This window comes from Choristoneura fumiferana, chromosome 25, assembly GCF_025370935.1.
Source record: "Choristoneura fumiferana chromosome 25, NRCan_CFum_1, whole genome shotgun sequence".
Classification (NCBI taxonomy): Eukaryota; Metazoa; Arthropoda; class Insecta; order Lepidoptera; family Tortricidae; genus Choristoneura; species Choristoneura fumiferana.
Window position 1 is genome coordinate 2,827,595 of NC_133496.1, and position 20,840 is coordinate 2,848,434.

The 20,840-nt window shown below is 36.5% G+C and overlaps 1 protein-coding gene across 4 annotated transcripts; it reads right to left on the reverse strand.

Annotated features, from left to right (window-relative positions):
• Positions 1-440: 440 nt before the first annotated feature.
• Positions 441-20,609, reverse strand: Nmnat (nicotinamide mononucleotide adenylyltransferase). Of its 4 annotated transcripts, none has more exons than XM_074107521.1 (8): positions 20,370-20,606; positions 20,074-20,185; positions 17,114-17,225; positions 16,237-16,446; positions 14,714-14,815; positions 12,555-12,715; positions 10,519-10,834; positions 441-5,150 (listed from the first exon to the last, which is right to left on the reverse strand). In XM_074107521.1, exons 1-8 carry the CDS (start codon positions 20,443-20,445, stop codon positions 5,130-5,132), a joined length of 1,110 nt encoding a protein of 369 aa, XP_073963622.1. In that variant the 5' UTR covers positions 20,446-20,606; the 3' UTR covers positions 441-5,129. The 4 variants fall into 4 exon arrangements, with proteins under 4 accessions (XP_073963622.1, XP_073963624.1, XP_073963620.1 ...); XM_074107523.1 differs by lacking the exon at positions 10,519-10,834 and adding an exon at positions 10,836-10,884 and having other exon boundaries at positions 20,370-20,602; XM_074107519.1 differs by having other exon boundaries at positions 441-10,834; positions 20,370-20,609.
• Positions 20,610-20,840: the final 231 nt, after the last annotated feature.

Sequence of the window (20,840 nt, forward strand, 5' to 3'; positions counted from 1 at the left end):
TCTGGTTTTTCTGTGCATCCATGTCTCAGTTTTTATTTTCGATATGGATTTATATTGATTTTTTGAAAAATCTATATAGGTATCTAAGCTGTCTCTTTCTCAAACGCTTTTTTCTATGCAGCAAGTATGCGTGTGACGTAACATGCATGTATGTCTTTCTCTGTCTTATCTTGAATTACAAACCTTTATAACTTTGTTATTTGTAAAGGTAGCTTAAAAATTGCTTCTCTATTCGATAACAGGCATTGTGAAGTTTTAATTTATCAAACAAAAAATAGTCAAATACCGTATTAGCGTGGAACAAATGTCGAAAATGGATGAATCTGCCGTCGTCATCATTATCATCCCAGCCTATAACGTCCCACTGCTGGGCACAGGCTTCGTCTCAGAAAGAGAGGGCTTGGGAATCTGCTGTAATATTTGTAAAATGAAACGACAGATTAAATAAATAAACCACTTTAATGACACGATAAAAGCTCAGTTTAGCAGTTTGTTTAATATTTTATTTTAATAAAATAGCATTTTAAATGACTGACAAGTTGTACGTATTATTCTATTCCATAAATTATTTCACATACAACATTTAGGAATGAAACTATTTTAGTTTAAAACAACCCATAAACCTTGAGTAAAATAAAGTGTTTCAGGAACATGGTTCTATAAGTCAATCAACTTTCAGGGGCTGTTCCAACATCCATTGATTAGTGTTAACTGACGGTTAAATGTGATGCCGTCTCCGTCTATTCGAATAAAACAAATAGAGACGGCATGACATTTAACCGTCAGTTAACACTAATCAATGGGTGATGAAACAGCCCCTTAGTGTATTGTTATTCTGTCCCGTAACACAGGAGACCTCAGTGACACTTTGTTGGAAAATTGTTTGCAATTTAGCTTACTTTGGAGATAGCAAAGAAGGAATTGCCTTAAATCTGTCACAAGTTCTAACTTTTAGTACCTAGATTTGAACCACATTAAATCATACTTAAATACATTTTTTTTAATAAGTAACGAAGGAGACATTACCATGGCCACTAACTTTACTAAAAAGTTGATTGACCCTAAAGGTGATTTTCCACCTGCGAGGCCACTGGTATTCATTTGTATGGAACACAATGTCATGACTTCACAGGAACGTCACACAGCGCTCGCTGTTAACGCGTTCACTGCCACCTGACTTCCACAGGTGCCACCGACGCACATGTGCGTTCAAGATGTATGAATAATTATGACAGCGGCACTGGGTGAAGTTCCGAAAACGCAAATAAGCGTCGGTGGCAGTGAATGCGTTAAAGGCTTTAGATAAAACTGTCGACGCTTGGACAAGTAGATCTAAATCAGAGGTTCCCAAAGTGGTCCAGGATGACCCCCGGGAGTCCAAATTGGTATGAAAAAATGGGGGTTGATAATAGTAGAAATGTAGCAGCAGGGGTCTACCGAAAAGTTTTACAGTAGTTGAAAGTGGTCTACAAGAAAAACAGTTTTGGTACCTCTGTTCTAAATAGTTGTACCTGTTTGTTAAAATTATATCTCCCACAATTTTTCCGCTTTTTTGCATAAAGAAGGGGTTAACGAGCATGCAGTACGCACGCCAGGCATCTGGTCTGACATCTTTCTATACAGTTTCATACATTACAACTGCTGGGCTACTACGAAACTCGAAGTTGGTATCGTACCGTCCCTCTCGCTCTCGTATTAAATAGTATAAGTGTCAGAGGGACCGCACGACACGAACTTCGAGTTTCGTAGTAGCCCAGCTGGTACGTGTGCGTGTCACGTCACGCACACACATCTGGTGTGCAGCGGCCTTTAAGGATTTGGTTCTATGATTTTTATTAATAGTTGTCCAAGCGCCAACCTGTTTCCGACCACCACATCACGTAAACATTTATAACAAAATAACTTATAACAGATCCTTACGTTAAATAAGTACATATTTAATATGTATAAATGCTATTCGGAACTATAAGTGTTAATCAAGTTAATTATACAGTTAAAACAGAGTTTTTTCACAACTTTATTGTGTATCATAATTCGTCATTTTTTAATATATTTTTTTTATTTATGAACAGACTTTAGTTTGCTTCTTTCCGGTTGACATTAAATTTTAGAATAACAAAGAACTGTAATAACGTGATAATAAAAAAAGTTTCGACTAGTTTCGACCAAATCAAAAGATCTTCATCAGGATGAGTGCGCACACGACGGAGGCGCACACCGCACTGTCCCGCGGGCAGTGTCGTCACCTAGTTTATTTAGAAGCCGCTAAAAACTTGCAAAAGGACGCCAATTCGCGAGAAGTCGGCTGCAAAACATCGTCACGGAGCGCACTCTCAGACCGAACTGGTGGGCTACTTCGAAAATCGAAGTTCGTGTCGTACCGTCCCTCTCAGTGTTAAATAATATTAGCGTTCAAATTTTGCACTTGGACCTGGCCCAATACTACGAAGAACCAAATTTTGTAGTAGCCCCCCTGTTTTTACTGTATATTAACCTTTATTTGAACTACAAGTAAGTAACTAATATTAAAAATACATAATTTATTCAAGCATTCAACAATAAGTAAATAAAATATCGTTGCCGTTTTTGTTTGAGGTTTAAAACTAATCATATTATTATGGCAATGTGTCATAAGTTCAATGCAATAATAAAACCTGTGAAGAGTTAATTTCAGTGGTCAAAGTTACCCTTCAAGTCTAAAATAAACCGATCTTACGGTAATTGACAAGGTTTCATATTTCTAAGACTATAATTTGATTCGTTCTCTGTATTCTGTTTGGAAAGAGAAAACGCTGAGTATTTTAAAATTTCGCTACAACTAATAATTAATTTATTACATTTTTTTTAAGATGTGCTTATTCTCAAAGGGCATAACTCCAAAACTACGACACAATAGATCCATTACTTTTGTCTAGTCTCTTAAAAAAAAATCTCGTAAATCTGACGTAGACGTTGCATAGAGACGTTGTCAAAATTATGACGGCTCCTTTTTCTGGCGAAAAAGGCAAAGGAAGCATATCTATCTGTCGTAGTGTTGGAAAATTCAGCCATATTTTTTCAATTTTTTGTATTTTTTTAAATATGGAGAAATCAATTATAATAAATATTTTCCCATGTTCAGGAGGCAAAACTCTTTCGATTCCTGTAGTAATTTACAGGTGTTAAAAAAATGAAATCTTGTCAATTAAGTCCCAGGAAGTATGTAGTAATTAAAAAACCACTATTTCGCGCAATGACAGAAAATTACGGATAAATGTGAATATTTCCTATTTATGTATCTATGAGAAGCACATGGAGTATACAATAAAAGGGCATGCGAACTATCACAGGCTGCTGATTTTATTTACTAAGTCTATGGTTACCTTTAGTGAAAAACTGGTTATATCAGAATATGTATGCCTTATTATCCCTTTTTATGGATTATAGAGGGCGTTACTTTTTTAAAAAAAGCTAACTTCATATTGAGGATGCCAATGGGACCCTATTGTTGAGGATACGCTGTCTCTCCGTCCGTATGTACGTATACTTACCTACTATAGAAAATATCATAGAATATCAATTAAAACTGAAGTATCTCCATGATGATACTCGTCAAATTATTATTTTTTGTATTTTTTTTTCTCGGATTTTTTTCTTAATATGTTATTGAAACTGCACAGTATTACTAAGTGTGCGACCTTTCTGTGCGAGTCCGACTCGCACTTGACAGATTTTGAGAGTAGTTAAACTCTAATTACCAGGGGTCGGACAAAAAGTGCGGATGACGTAAAAATGACGTAATCTTGCACACAAGATGATGTTTTTATTTAAACTTCCGTGTGAAAAAGTAGCATTAATGAAGTAACAAAAAAATCGTTTGGAATTCAGTGAATAAAATAAATTTCATATCGTTTAATAAAGAGGTTGATAAATGATAAGTGATAATTGTTTATGAAAATCAAAAATACTATTTGAAATCATCCTATAAGTGGTTTGACGTCATCGGCACTTTTTGTCCGACCCCTGCTAATTACTAAGGCATCAATATACTTCTATTGATATATGTTCACTATAAGTGTGGTCTATTTACAGACTGACCAGATGCCATATTGTCTAACGCGCTGACGTCCGCGATAGCATTCACCATGTCATCTCTTTCTACCCTCATTTTATACTATGTGAGAGAAAAAAGCGGTAATAACGATTGTAATTCCAAGTGTGTTTGACAATAAGGCCACAGGCTTCTATTTCCTAAGCGTGGCAGGCGACTGATGAACTCTGACAATTAAGTCTACATTGCGTGGTCAATATGAAACAAAAAAAACCGAAATTTACGTACGCAACGCAATGTATTTCGAATTGTCAGTCACTTGTCGCCTGTCACGTTTTATGTGAAATAGGGGCCAAAAAGAGTAGAAACGAAAGCGTCTCACAAGTGACAGGTAAATTTCAATTATATACCAAATCAGGCAGCTACAGATAAGTGGCGTTTCTTATTTTATTTCTACTCTTTATAGTCAGACTGTACTATACCTACTTTTAAGTTATCAATAAATTAGAATTAAATAATAAGTTTACGACAGTACAAGAGCATTTCACTAATTAAGTAACAAACATTAAATAAACCTTACTGAAAATGTATTTGATATTTAAATAATATCTTTTTAATAATTTATAGTTTTTTTTTTCAGTAAACTTTCTAATTGACCGCTGGGTTACAGTCAAGTGCAAAAAAAAGTATCTATTCGAACCACTCAAAAATATGTTACTACGGCTTTATTGCGTCGGAATGACTTATCCTTTTTTTTACACTTGACTGTACTATAAAATAAAATTTGATCAAAGTAAGTTTTAATAAATAATGCTAAACTTTTTTAGGTTTTTGCGCAAAAGAAGTTTTATGATCAGCTTCTTTTTTTTATATAATTTACCAAATTAAGCAACACAAAGCATGATGATATAGGAACAAAGCCTTGACTCCAAGGCACAGAAAAAAAAACTCTGATGTAATAAAATTCAAAAATCGAATTATAGACTAATAAATAAAAACCCCGGCGTCAGCGTGGTACAAAACTAGACCTTATGCTATCGGCATGCGGTCGGTTTTAGACTGCCTCGCGGTCCGGCGACGGGCGCGGGCAGCATGTCAGCTACAACGGGCAACCGCCTCCCTACCACAGATAACATAAGATAAAATTGTAGTGTTGTATCCCCAGCCGTACATCCACAGAGCTAAAAATAACGAGAATAAAAATGTTGTAACATCGCTCCGCAACACAATATCATCAGTTTTTTGCATCTCCTGCTGTGAATGAGCGCACGGTTTTTCATGTTTTGTGCATTTAACTATGTTACAAAATAAATATATGGTTTTTTAGCCACATATGCGGTCGAGTTTTTAGTTCACGTGACATTTCTATTCCGCTTATCTATTATTAGTTCTGTGCCTACAACCGAGTTATATTGACAGTTCCTTTATTGGAGAAACATTAGACTTCAAATACTTATACATGTCACAAATTAATATATAATTGAAATAAATGGTAACTTTTTTGAAAAAAAAGGTTGTTTAAACTAAAAAAAAAACAATATTAGAAAGGGCAGTCAAACAATCCAACTCGGTTGCGGGATTGGTCGGGAACACAACACTAGAAGGTAACATTAAAATAGTTAAAAACTTGTCTATGAAAAACGTACATATTTCAGATTTGTATATTTCTTTTCTGACTCATATCAACCATTACAAAGACAAAGCGCGTCAAAGTTCGATAGTGGAGGTTCGTGACGTCACACGAAACTTTAACGGACTTCTTCATATTTTTTGCTTAATTGACAAAAGGAGAAAAAACTGTTCAATATATTTTAATAATCTAACTGGCGGACTAAATAATTATATATTTTTTTAAATCCATCTCATTACGTCTTGCGGTTAGAGACAATCGCGCGTTAACACTACTATATCGCGTCAAAAATACAGAATTAGTTATTCATAAACAAGCCATGTTAACTTCTTCACCGCCGGTCATCCAGTCGTGACAGCCAATGGAATGCCTCACACGCCACGGTCATCTATACATGACCAACATTCAACTCGAAATGAATCCTTCTGCAATGGAATTAAAAATCAATTTGATTTGTCGCTGGTTTTTCTGTGGCGTACAGAGCACGTCACTTCGTTTGTTTAGTGGCGGTGAAGAGGTTAAAACAAAAACAAACGGGACACTAGCGTTGTAAATTCCAGTCCAAATATAAAACTAGCATTATGCAATGGCAGTTCCAGAAATAATAAAATTAAAATATTTTTATGAAGAAAATCTGTAACTGTTTTGAAGTCCAAATACTATCAAACAAGCAGTTAGTTATATGAAGCAATTATGATCTAAATAAGGAACTTTTTGACTATCATACTCGTACACAGCTAAATATTAAAATACATCAATGCTGCAAAAACACTTAAAACAAGTATTTAATAAAAAATACATGCAAAATATAAAACATGCCACATAAAAAAACATCTCATAACTTTAAGTAAAATTTTATTATTTAAATAGGTATTACTTTTTGACACATATTTAATTTTTAATTCTACTATATCTAATGTGCGGGTTTAAAGAAATGTGTTTAGTTTATTTTTATTAACATTGCATTCAAAAACAAAATTTGGCACTAATGAATAGGGTAAACCGCCAATATTTGGACACATAACGGCTCTATTAGGTACTTATTATAGCTAGAGATGTCAGCAAAAGGCTCATTTACGCCACTACAGTTATACAAATATAAAAAAATATATCACAGAGGGAATATAGGTCTAGCCAGTGTCGTATAAAATTTATACGGGATATTCCAGTATATCCAGTATATTCTAGTACCGCCCGTGCGACGTACAATGTTTTTCATCACATTTGCGAGTAAAATTGTATATTTTTAAAAGAAAAACTTTTTTTTTTTCAAAAATTGGCGATACCGCTGACTGCGCTCTTGGCATGTGCCCGACGTGCGCGCGCAACAGTATCAGTACAGGCATTGATTCATGTACCGACCTTGGGCTTCATGACAAGAAAATTAGTACGCGCAATGACTCATTTACCCACCACGGGTTTCATGACAAGCACATTAAGGTCGAGGGTTTTATTTGGGGGTTTAGCCTGCATGTTACGACACTGTTTACGAGCAAGTGTGATGAAAAAGATCTTACCTACCTACAGTACTTTCATTATATAAGGTGCGGGTGACACGTGATGCACGTTTCGTTTTACTCAAAAAAAAGATTACAGATGGTTAATTCATATTTCCTGGACTATAAATACTTTGATAAATCGGACTGAAAGCCCCAATAAAAATCTTTCATTAGGACGAATGGCGGAGAAATAGGAAAGCTTTCGCCCAGCAGTGGAAAACGATAAGGTTTTTTTTCCACTTAATTTGAGAATTGTTCTAAGACGTGAAGTTATCTCGAATGGAAACTTCCGGTGAGAAAACTTGCAGTAATTTTCAGTCGGACTTACCTAACCACTTGGTGAAATATCTACTCCGAATAAAGTTCAAAACACCTTGTAGATATTATTTTGAAATAAAAATAATTAGAGCCGCCTGGATCTTAGCGTGCTATATAAAGTACAAATGAAAAGGTAATAAAAACTGCCGAGTGTACTATACGAAGTACAAATTTTGAAATAAATATAAAATGAAATGTTTTCCAAAACTGCAGATACGTACTTTATTGGAAAACGTTGAGATACCAGGAACATAAATTAAAATTATTTATAAACAACTTTTGATACTCATCCCTGTACAATTTAGCAGTCACAGTATAATATAGTATCCCATTTAAACTGTTCAGGGAAGATAAATGTCAAAAGTGACTAGAAATTTCATTATATCCATGTTAGGTTGTAAACATTACTCTAAAAATTCTCTCTTGGAAGATACATTTGTACAGTCAACGACAAACTGACTGCTAAAAATGGAACAGTGAGAAATTGCTTTCGGCCCATTGTAGATGCGTGAAGTATACCTACGCATTTTGCGGCTAACCGCGCGGTTTCAGCGCGCCGTCTCTTTCTCAAGCTATACTTTGAAGAGGGACGGCGTGCTTAACCTGCGCAGCTAACCGGGTAGTGCGTAACTACTCAGTCTTTTTTCTCACAATACCGTTTTTAACAATCAGTAGATATAGTAATATTTTGTCATACATTTCGACGAAATTTTCTTATTATTCTACTGGATTTGGCAATTTAAGTTAAAGAGGAGAGTACATAGTTCATATTGTAGAACGTTCTAACCCACAGAACAGATAAAAATAGTTTTTTTGTTCCGTATTCTAACTTCTAACCTCTAATCTTATAACACAACGTCTAGTTTTTGAGCGACAGTTTGACTACTGCTGTAGTCATCATGAGTAAAGGAGTACCTTTTATATCATAATACGGTATTTGACAACTCCTTTTGCCATATCTTAATATTATTATGAAAAATAGTTATACAGATAGTGTTTAGCGAAGAGAAAATTTAAATCGGTTGAAAATTGGATTTATAGTGATTTTTTGAAAAATCTATATACCTGTCTCTTTCTCAAACGCTTTTCTCTATGCAGCAAGTATGGCGGTACTGGCGTGTGACGTCACATGCCAGTATGTCTTTCTCTGTCTAATCTTGAATTTCAAACCTTTATAACTTTGTTATTTGTAAAGGTAGCTTAAAAATGTTTTTCTATTCGATAACAGGCATTGTGTAGTTTTAAATTATAAAACATATACAAAATAGTCAAATACCGTATTATGTATACATCATAGATATTTAATATACGTATCATTGTTTTTATTTTAACGTTAAACGCTACGGGAATTGACTGGGTCCGCACGTCAAAACATCTACAAGGAACATCCAACATTCGAATAACACTTATATAATTGAATATTTCTTGACTGCTGTCAAGTTCTCAAAACCACTTCTATACATCATTACTATCATTAGTACAGATGCAGTGAATAAAATTTTGCCATCTTGTTTTGTCGGAAAAGTTTGTATCTATCTTGCGTTCTCAACTATCTTACAAATTATGATTGTTTTTTTGGAGTCTTTTTGTATTTTTTATATTTAGGTTAGTTCCGAAAGAATGTGACGTCTCTCGACGAAAGTGCTGCTGCTTAAGTAGCATAGTAGAAATAAGCAACCTGAGATATGTATGCATAGGAAAAATTCGTGTCTAGATTCCTGTCCAGCAGAGGTGTAGGGGTTATAGCACGCAGCACGGATTGCTGAGGACCTGGGTTCGATTCCCAGTGCTGGTCTCTTTTTCTGGTTTTTCTGTGCATCCATGTCTCAGCTTGTATTTTCAATATGGTTTCACGGGATACCCGTAAAAGTAACAAATTTGGAGTTGAAATAAAAAAATACAAAAAGACTCCAAAAAACCAATCATAATATCTTACCGAAGTTTACTTGAGCTAATTAAGACAGCAAGATAAATACTAACATATCCGACAAAATACAATGGAAAAATATTACGCAATAGATCTGTATATACGAAGACCTTACCTTCTTTGTTGATCATCAAGTAGGTATTATCATAAAATTTATGAACCGACTGAAGCTAAAATGTGAAGATATAACATAGGTAATTATGAGATTTTTTTCCCATAGCTAATCTTCGTATTTTAACTCAAATGAAAGGAAGATGATGTATACTCGTATACCTAAAGTCAACGTGAAATGTAAGTTTTAAATGGGTATATTTGAGTTGTTATAAATCCTCTGCAAGCACGAGACTCGGCCAATGCTCTATTCGCCATCCTCTGTACACGGTGCTACAAAAATACCCGTAACGCGGAAAGAAGGTTAAATGGTCCCTTATAGAGTCCATTTACAATACCGTGTACCATTGAAAACCGGAGTATTACTGTATGACTTACCGCCAAAATACATCAAATTTTTCATTGGTATGCCAAGTCAATTTCAGTAAAATTAAATAGTATTTACTATTAAATACGCAAATGTTCATAGATCACAAAGAGTCTTAAAGTAGGTATTATCCCTCTGTTAAATAATCCGTGCTTATCTACTCCGGTTGTATGACATGACAGCTTACTAGGGTTAACAATATTTTTCGCTTCAATAATTTCTTTATTACGGGTTTTTTGTAACACGATGTACCTAAATAGTTTCAGGAGCTGAAAAAGCTTGAGGACCTCTGCATTACACTATAGCTTCAGTATCACTTATAACATGTATACCATGCTTCGTCAAAATCAACCTCACTATGTCATTGCAGCTCCTCGTCTTATAATTCCTCTCTCGCTCTTTCAGCTTGATACTCTTCACTTTATCACACAACTTACTCACTTCAGACTTACTCTTCTTAATATCAACCTTATTCAGCTTTCTTATGGTAGAAGCTGAACACCGTTTCTTGATTGGTTCATTTTTGACAGCTTCGACATTCCCTTCACTGACACGTCGCTTGTATAGTTCATAATCGCAATCGTCTTTAGTCAAATAACTGTCAAGAGAGCTATAAGTTGATTCGTCATAGCTTACCTCGTTGACGGAGTGTTGTGAGGCACCACTCACTATCTTGACTGCTTTTCCTGGCACGTAACTAGCTGGTACTTTGTCGACGTACGCCATTTTGGGTTTGTCTTTCAAAGGGCTGACAGTATCTGTCATATTAGGCATTAAGTAGTTGGACTTCTTTGCTCTCTTCACTGTAATGGTCTCGTCTATGATCGTGGGTTTGTCTCTGATGGATATGAGTATGTTTTTGAAACTAGTTTCTTCAGGAGACGCCATGGTGACGTCTTGGGGGGAATTTTTGTCGTAATTGGCTATTAAATCATTAAGTATGTTATACTCACTGTGTCCGGGCAAGCGTGGGGGAGGAATCTTGATTAGTTTCAATTTTAACTGGCAATAAATAAATGCTATTGGAATAATTTGTACTGATTGGCCTAGTTTTAATGTTAAGCTTAGAACACGTCCAACATATACTTAAATACGGACTAATAAATTAAATAGGGAATTTGACACCATTAACGAACAAAACAACTCTTGAAAAGATTTCTTTTAAACCAGAAAACTAGATAAATTTCCAATTGACAGTAGAAGATCAAAAATTTTAGTAGTTTTTAAATAAATAGTTAGTTGAGTTGGCTAATTAGTGCGTCACTTCAGTATTTCCATACAAAATCTACCGGGGAATCGCGTTGACAGCTCAGAAAAAGTATGTAGGTTGATTGGTGGTGCCAAAGAGACTGTCAAAGCAGAAATAGATATATCGTATCGACTAACAGTTCCTCTAGTTTTCACATACGCTAATGTTCTCTTAGACTTGATTTGAAAGGTGGGGTTTATTAGGACTATGTATTATTTACTAAAGGAAGGGTCAATGAACAAAAACATAGGCCCGAGCCGTATGTGGGACTCTCACAGGGAACCATGAAGAATGCCATAACGACCACACCAAAACTTAAACACCAACAAGAGTGGAAAACACTGGAAGTCTAAAGCATTCAAACGATTCATCGAAAATGTCAGCACAAGCTGACTAAAAACTCTGGACACTCAGTAGGAAACATCCGACATATCGTCGGGGCATTCACAGGTCACTTCAATACAAACACATACTAGTAAAGATGGGACTACAGGACAATGAAGTCTGTAGAATATGTGGCGAGGAAGACGAAACAATGGAACACATTATGTGTGAATGTGACGCCCTCGCCAGATCAAGAATGAGACTCTTGGCGACGGATACCCCGCACCAGGAGACTTAAAGGCACTACCGCTACGTCAAATCATCCAATTTATGGACGAGGTGATAAAGGCAATAGAGTAAGTGCGAAGGAGGGGTAATTACACAAAAGATCCCTACGGGTCGAAGTGTATCCGCAAGGACCCTTAAGGATAAGATAAGATAAGATAAGATACTCAAGGCATGTTAGTTTCAGTCTAATTCGTTAATGAGCCATGAGGCCTCTGCAACAAGGCTCAGAGTTGCTCAGCGAGCTATGGAGAGAGCTATGCTCGGGTTGTCTCTAAGGGATCGAATCAGAAATGAGGAGATACGTAGTCACTAACACAGCCAAGCGAATTAGCTTAAAGCACGGAGAACAGATGGCCGTTGGTGCCGAAAAGTTCTCGAATGGGGACCGCGGATCGGCAAGCGCAGCGTAGAACCACCAACCAAACAAGGACTTAATGCACGCCATTGGATGCAGGCCGCTTTTAACCGAAGCAATAGGGATGTTGATACCATTAAAAAATATCCGAAACACTACTCCAGTAAAAAAACGCTTAATTTTAGCCCCTTGAAAACCAGATTAATTTTCGATTAACTGCAAAATTAGATTTTTTGTTGCTTTAAAACGAATAAATAGTTAGTTTATTGAGTCGGCGAACAAGTGACGTCATATGTTGCTATTTCCATTCAAACTCTATGGGAGAATTGTGTTTTGACAGCTCATAAAAAGTACGTCAGTTGATTGGTGGAGTCAACATCCCTATTGGATATGGGGGGCGGGGGGTCTATGTCCAACAGTGGACGTCCTATGGCTGATATGATGTTGATGACTCACGTGACGCAAGGCGTGGCCCCGTAGAGCCGGTGCTGCCTTATGTACTGCAGCACGGAGTCATCAGTCAGGTACTTGGCGCTCTCGCTGCGACGCACCAGCCGTCTGATGACGGTTGAGCTGACCTCGTTGGCTATGTAGTTTGTGACTAAAATCACGTTTTTCTGAAACATGGAATACAAATATAAAAGCACTAGCGGTTGCCCGCGGCTTCGCGCGCGTAAATCATTTGATGCAGTAGTTGAATTGAAATTCCGGGATTTTGCAAAATTCCCGTGGGAATTCCCGAAAATTACATCCTTATCATTATTGACGTTGCATTAAAACGAACCATGCCAAATTTCATGATGCTAACTTTAAATTGTATCCCTATCCCGTACGAATATCGGGATAAAAATAATCTTGTGTTATTCCAGACGTCCAGATATCTACATACCAAATTTAATCCAAATGCGTCCAGCCGTTTTAGCGTAAAGGAGTAACAAACAAACAGACATACAAACATACAAACTTTTGCATTTATAATATCATTCATTTGGCACTCGCGATACAGAACCAGAGTCTAGTGCGAAGGCCGTCGAAAAGTCAGATGATGTTATTTCTATTTTATTCAAATGTGCATTACTGTAATTTTTTGTGCACTATGTAACTTTATTACTAACCACAATTTATTGAATCAGTTGTCACTTTGTGGAGATCCATCAATGAACTAAAAGAATTTCTTTGCCCACCCGCGACCTTATGATAGCTAAGTTTATGCAAGATATGCGTGTTCATGCAGTTCCTCCACCTCCACACTGTAAGAACACACACAAATCACACAAACCCATCATCACCGCCACCACACTACACCTCCGCGTTTCGAACCCAACCAGCGCTCATGTTCAGAGCAACACAACCATACACCATGCTACCAGATGTTAGGCCTAACTGCATGAACACGCATATCTTGCATAAACTTAGCTATCATAAGGTCGCGGGTGAACATAGAAATAGGGATGTTGACACCATTAAAAAATAATTCGAAGACACGGCTCCAGTAAAAAAACCCCTTTATTTTAGCCCTGAATACCAGATTAATTTACGACTAACTGCAAAATTCGATTTTTTGTTGCTTTAAAACAAATAAATAGGTGAGTGTGCGAACAAGTGACGTCATAAGTTGCTATTGCATTAAGTTTAAGTTGCTATATATTGCATTGCTTTAATAGCATTATTTCGTACGGCCTTATTTTATGGGGATCTGCTGCAGACATTGAGTCAATTTTTATCTTACAAAAGAGAGCAATTAGAGCAATTTATAATTTGAAGACGCGTGAATCTTTAAGATCTTTTTTTAAGGAAACAGGTATCCTACCCTGCCGTCGCTTTATGTTTTTGAAATAATCATGTATGTAAGGAAGAACAAATGTGATTTTCCCACTAACGTCGATATGCCAAAGGCTACTAGAAACACAGGGAAGCTTAAAGTTCCATCTTACAGACTGGCTAAAACCAAAAAGTCGTTTCTGGGAAATTGCATACGTCTTTATAATAAAATGATGATTATATCATTTAATAAAATTGAAAATCTGTTTAAAAAATAAATATACCTCGTTGAGTTTCTTGCCGGATTCTTCTCAACAGAGGTTTTTCCGAACCGGTGGTAGATTTTTTTTGACATTCATAAGTGCTTGTTATAGCCTAAATTGAATAAAGATATTTTGACTTTGACTTTGATTTCCATTCAAACTCTGTGGGAGAATTGTGTTTTGACAGCTCATAAGAAGTACGTCAGTTCATTGGTGGAGTCAACATCCCTATTCTTTTTGTTCATTGTTAACCACACTTGATAAGTTCCGAATAATATTTACATGGGTGTATAGATGTTTCCAACGCTGCAAGTTAGCAAATAGCAATCTCACCCCCGGCTTGCACCTCTGAGTTTTTCCAAATTCATGTGCGGAATTACATTTGAAATTAACCACGAGCTTTGCGGTGAAGGAAAACATCGTGAGGAAACCTGCACAAACCTGCGAAGTAATTCAATGGTGCGTGTGAAGTTCCCAATCCGCACTGGGCCCGCGTGGGAACTATAGCCCAAGCCCTCTTGTTCTGAGAGGAGGCCTGTGCCCAGCAGTGGGACGTATGTAGGCTGGGATGATGATGATGATGAATCTCACCCTATGTTTGTAGAGCATGTCTGACTCGTATATGAACCGTCCCGGTTCGCTGCCGGCCCGCGTGACCACCACCAACCCGTGCCGGCCCACTATCGTCTCCAACTGGAAATATAAAATGACATACAACATACACACGGTGCTAGGTAAGTAGTGGATATGCTCCTGCCGCTTGGCAGCTTGATTAACAGTAAGTTAGTGGTAGCATGCCGGACGGACTTTGCACAAGATTCCAGAGGAATCAAATGATAATGACGATGACTACAATGATGAAGATGACAATGATGAAGACATGATGATGACGATGACAATGATGATGATGACGACAATGACGATACGAAGATAGTGATAATAGTAGTTACGATAATGGTGATGACGATGCCATGGATGATGACGATGATGATGATGATGATAATGATGATGACATGACAATGACGATGATGATGATGATGATGACGATGACGATGATGATGATGATGAGGATGACGATGACAATGATGATAATGATGATGATGACATGACAATGACGATGATGATGATGATGATGACAGTGACAACGATGATGATGACGATGAAAATGATGACACTGACACCCTCGTCAGCCAACAATCCGGTTGAAAGGTTGTGATGGAACCATGCCGGGGCCGTTCGACTTATGCCATAATACCTAATGATGAATGATAAAAAAATATTGCGATGATGACGATTATTATGTGCTCAGCAGTGTGACGTTTATGGGATGGGATGGGATGGGATGGGACGATTATTAGATGATAATAATGCAGACGACGACGACGGTGACAGACAATCACTACAATGTTGATTGATGAGCTGCAGCATACTTGTATAACATCCTTAATAGCCCATATGACTCTAACAGATCCTACAGATCATACGGATTGCTGTTGAAGTTGATCAATTAGTATTAGTACCATATTGATGAGGTGGTGATGATAATGATGATGATACTCACATCTTCGTCAGCCCGTAAGCCAGGTGTACCAAACGACTCCAACAGATCAGCCCCACACAGCAGCTTAACAGTGATGTAACCATCCCAGTGGCTGTTCAACATGATGAGGATGTTGATGATGATAATGATAACTATGATAATAATGCTGACGACGAAGACAATGACTACAAGGATGAGAATAGTAGATAACATCTTCGATAGCAGATTCTAGTGACCAATGATGATGATGATAATGATGATGATACTTACATCTTCGTCAGCCCACAAGCCGAGTGTAGCAAATGACTCCAAGAGATCACCATCCCAGTGGCTGTTCAACAACTGCATCAAACTGACTACCAGAATAATGATGATTACGTTGATGATGACAATGATTACTGTGATGATGAAAATTATTATTTTAATGACAATGATGATAATGCCGACGACGAAGACGATGACTATAACGATGAGAATACTAGATAACATCTTCGATAGCACACCATAACTCGAACAGATTCTAGTGACCAATGATGATGGTGATGATGGTTATGATAATAATGATAATACTCACGTCTTCGTCGGACCACAAGCCAGGCGTAGCAAATGACTCCAACAGATCAGCACCGCACAGCAACTTGACAGTGACTGAGTCATCTCGGTTGCCGTTCATCTTCTGCATGAGGTTATCAGGTTCATCCAGACTGTTCACATTCAGGACATCATCAGGCAACCAGTTGGGAGGGTCGCTGCCCGTCCGGGATATGTGATGATTGATCGTGTCCTGAAATATAAGACAGATTTTTTTAATAAGTTTACATTGAATCACTCAAGAAGCAATGAAAGAGCATGAAGCTTCCCCACAAGATTAAATCAGAAGTCAGATCCGAGTAAATAGTGTTACCACACTAGTAGATACACTGATGTGGAATACGATTGATCGATAGTCGATCAATGCTGCTGCTCGACGTTTACCGATTGATAAACGATTAATAGATTGGTGAAGAAGAAGCTGTCGATCGCCGTCGACTAATTCATTCTACCATTTAATGATAACACCCTAAGTGACAGAATTGTAAAATTAAGCACTAATGGCCATTGGAGAAAGTGTTTTTGGCAACGCACCGTGGTCAGACCCTCCACAAGTTAGACTGATGTCCTCGTGAAGGTCGAAGGAGTCTGATTGATGAAGGCGGCGTGAGGGAGGTCTATGTTCAGCAGTGGACGAAAGACGTGAATGATGATGATGATAAAGAGTCTCGATAACAAGTATATAACAATAATAATATATAAGTAAGATAACAATAACAAGTGCAACGTAGGTAGATTTATTTTAGGAGTAATTACGTGAGAGGTTTTACTTTTAGTAGTACTTGTAGACAAAACCAGTAGTCCTAAATTATGTGCACTTTAGTGCACTGACAACTTGAAGGTAAAATAGGGGCAGTTACCTGATGATGCTGCATGGAAACCTTGGTCCTGGTCCAGCCGGCCTGCTGCGTCTCCCACTCGGAGACCTTGATCCACGCGGAAGTCCGCAGTGCCAGCTTCAGCATCGCGATCCTGGGGGAGTATTGGTGGTACAGCTGTTAATACATTTGGAATGCTGTCATAAATCACACATGCATGCAATCATTCGCACATTGTACCTACAAATGAAATAAAAAACCGGCCAAGAGCGTGTCGGACACGCCCGAAATAGGGTTCCGTAGCCATTACGAAAAAATTAACTAATATTTTTCAAAGGATTTCTTATTACGTACGGAATATTCCAAGTTTTGGTATATTTTATACCTTAGGCTGCTATTTTCTCTTAGGGACTGTTTCACCATCCATTGATTAGCGTTAACCGACGGTTAAATGTGATGCCGTCTCCGTCTATTCGAACAAAACAAATAGAGACGGCATCACACCTAACCGCCAGTTAACACTAATCAATGGATGGTGAAACAGCCCCTTAAACTACTAATAGTTCTCAAGAAAACTTAACCGTTATAATTTTCCTTGTAATTTTGATATACTTACTAGTTACCATCCTGATTATTTTCAAATTTTTCCACCTACCGGTTTAGATTTTAGAGGGGGGGACGCTCGATTTTAATGAAAATTTGCACTTAAGACCTATCCAAAGACACCCCACACTACAAGGTTAGATGAGAAAAAAAATCACGCCCACTTTACGTCTATGAGAGGTACTCTAAAAAAACTTTTTTTTTAATTTTTTATTGTACCATTTTGTCGGAATAGTTAACATATATATTCGTGCAAAATTATAGCTTTCTAGCATTGATAGTCCCTAAGCAAAGCCGCGGACGGGCACACAGACAGACATGGCGAAACTATAAGGGTTCCTTTTTTGCCATTTTCGCTACGGAACCCTAAAAATGAATGAAAGGCTATCAATTATTTAGGTAACACCCTTAGGTATTTGGATCATTCTTAGACCCCTCCCTCCCTCCTTGTCGCAATTATTAATAGCGAAATCCCCTCCCCCCACTAAATTTCAAATCCTACAAATGATTCATCACTATTATTGTTATCATGTTCCACTTCTGATATCTAGTCCTTTTCTTAGGATTTTTTTTTTAATATTGATCACGTTTTCATGCTAGTGTAATTTTGATGTACTTTGCTGCTTACTGGATTGATTTTTACATTTACCAGAATGAGGTTTGCTTTACATTTCTTCCGTCTCTAGTTCAGACTCTAGTTTCTAGTTCTACATGCCCTATATACGAGGCACTGGACTTCGAATGTGTTAAAAATAAATGTACACATTTACGGAACGAAACGCCGACATAAAGTTACGTCACCACGGATTGGGTTATCACTGTCCATCCTATCGCATTGCTTGACCCTCACTAACATTGATTAGATAATTGATAATTTTAATGTAAACAAAACTAATTACTATTCAAGGCTAAAAAAAAAAAAAAAATAGTAGACATATTTACTCATTCACACATACTTATTGACATATTTATTCATCATCTCAGCCTTTATTTAGCCCACTGCAAGGCACAGGCCTCTTATCAGAATAAGAGGGCTTGGGCCGTAATTCTCACGCCAGCCCAGTGCCGATTGGAAACTTCACACATACTATTAAATTTCTTCACAGGTGTAGATTCCTCACAACGTTTTTCTACACTATAAAGCTCATGGTAAATTTTAATGTAATTTCGCACATAAATACCGAAAATTTTAGAGGTGCTTGCCTGGGCTCAAACCCACGCTCTTATGCTTGATAGGCCATAGGTCAAACCAGGCTACCAAGGCTAAATTTTTCACACATCTTATCAAAATGTAACACACAATTATTTATAAATTTAAGTTAAAATAAATATAGTTTCTCTGCTTCTTCTGGCAACTGATGTTCTATCTTTGTCACTTACATTAGGTCATATTTAAAGACTATATCTTTCATTCAAATTAAATCAATATTTGCTTTATAATGCTTGAATATACTGAATATCTCGTCACAATGTTTAGCTTCTGCTATGTAATGACATATGAATTAATAGACAATATTTGAAATAGTAATGCAATGTAATAGTTCTGCAAAGTGGTTTTAAAAAAAGATAGTATTTTTTTAATGATTCTGTCCATTGGATGGAACCCAAATTACACAAAGTCGAGTAAACCTGTTTTATACCATGTCAGCCTGTTAAAAAAAGAAGAAAAATGTTGCGTAAGACTCTTACATAATAGCTTCTTAATTAATTAGTAATTATTAATGGCTTCTGAATGGCAATAGCATAAAAAAATACAGACATTATGATTTATTTATTTTTCATCACTTTTTAAGGCAACTTAAGCATGAAAATTGGAGAAGCAATTAGCATAAACAAGTTGTTAACCCAGTTAGTTAGTTAGTTTGTCTCAACATGTTTATCTGAAAAAAAATCATACAGTCGAACATAGAACCTCCTCCTTTTTTGGTTAAAAACGCAAATACTATTATAAATAAATGAGTATGATTATGATGTCACTAGGGCATAAAAATATTATATTATACAAGAACCTACTAACCTTCAAAGTAAATTTTTGACTTAACAATAATAGGTCATCATCTTCTTTGATTTAATTTGTAAGTTGTGGTGCACAAATTGTACTGCATCCTACCACGGACTATACAGATTTAAATTTTTATATAAAACAGAATTGCCAAATGAATCTATACCTACTACCCTACATTTTTTTTTCTTGAATTCAGACAACACGGCAGTTTAATACAAGATTTCTTTACAATGTCATGTTAATTTCAAGAAATTTTTATTCAGATTACTTTTGAGTCTTTTGTACTGAAATAAAGTTTATTTAGCACAGTTTTTTGACCTACCTTGACTGGATATTGCCAGGGATTTAAATGGTAATTAATGAGTCATAAAAATACTAATGTAAAATGATTTACCTGTGGTGCGCAGCAACCAAGTCTTTCTTCCCGTATGCATCGTGGACTGGAGACATAATACCGCCTACCACTGTACCCAAACCGAGGGTGTGAATGTAGTCCCTGGCTATTTCTAAAAAAAAAGAAAAAATGTTTCAATAAAATATATATTATGAACTCCCAGAAATAGGGATTATAACAAAAAAATTTACTGAGCTGTTAATCATGATTATATCATATTCAATAATCTCAGATACAGTCAATTTAACTTAAGTCTTACGAAAAATATAAAAAATTGGTACGCAATATAAACTTACCGAACATTCGTAAATGCATATAAGTCGGTGGGCTAAAACTCCCGCAGGCCATCAATACAATCTTTCCTTGCGACATATTGTTGTAAATAACACTCACAATTCAATAATACTGATTTTTTCCAAAATATATCATCACTCGGCGATCACAACAAAACTGAACAAAACGCTCAATCGATCGGTATTTACGCTAATGCGGCTATTTCATGAACCGCTTTGCCCACATAGATCAACCTCAAGAAATGGTAGTCTTAATTTTTGTGGGTTATTGAAATGTCAACCTAACTTTTTAATTTTTATTTGCTGTAATGATACACTAAAGCAGTGTGAGCAAACAGTCCAATAAAAAACGTAATTTATTGTTTTCGTAACAATTCAAAATATGAAACAATTATGCAATTTTTAATTTTAATGTTTGATTATATTATAATCAAACATTTATATTTTCAACTTATCAGGCTTTGAAAAAAATTT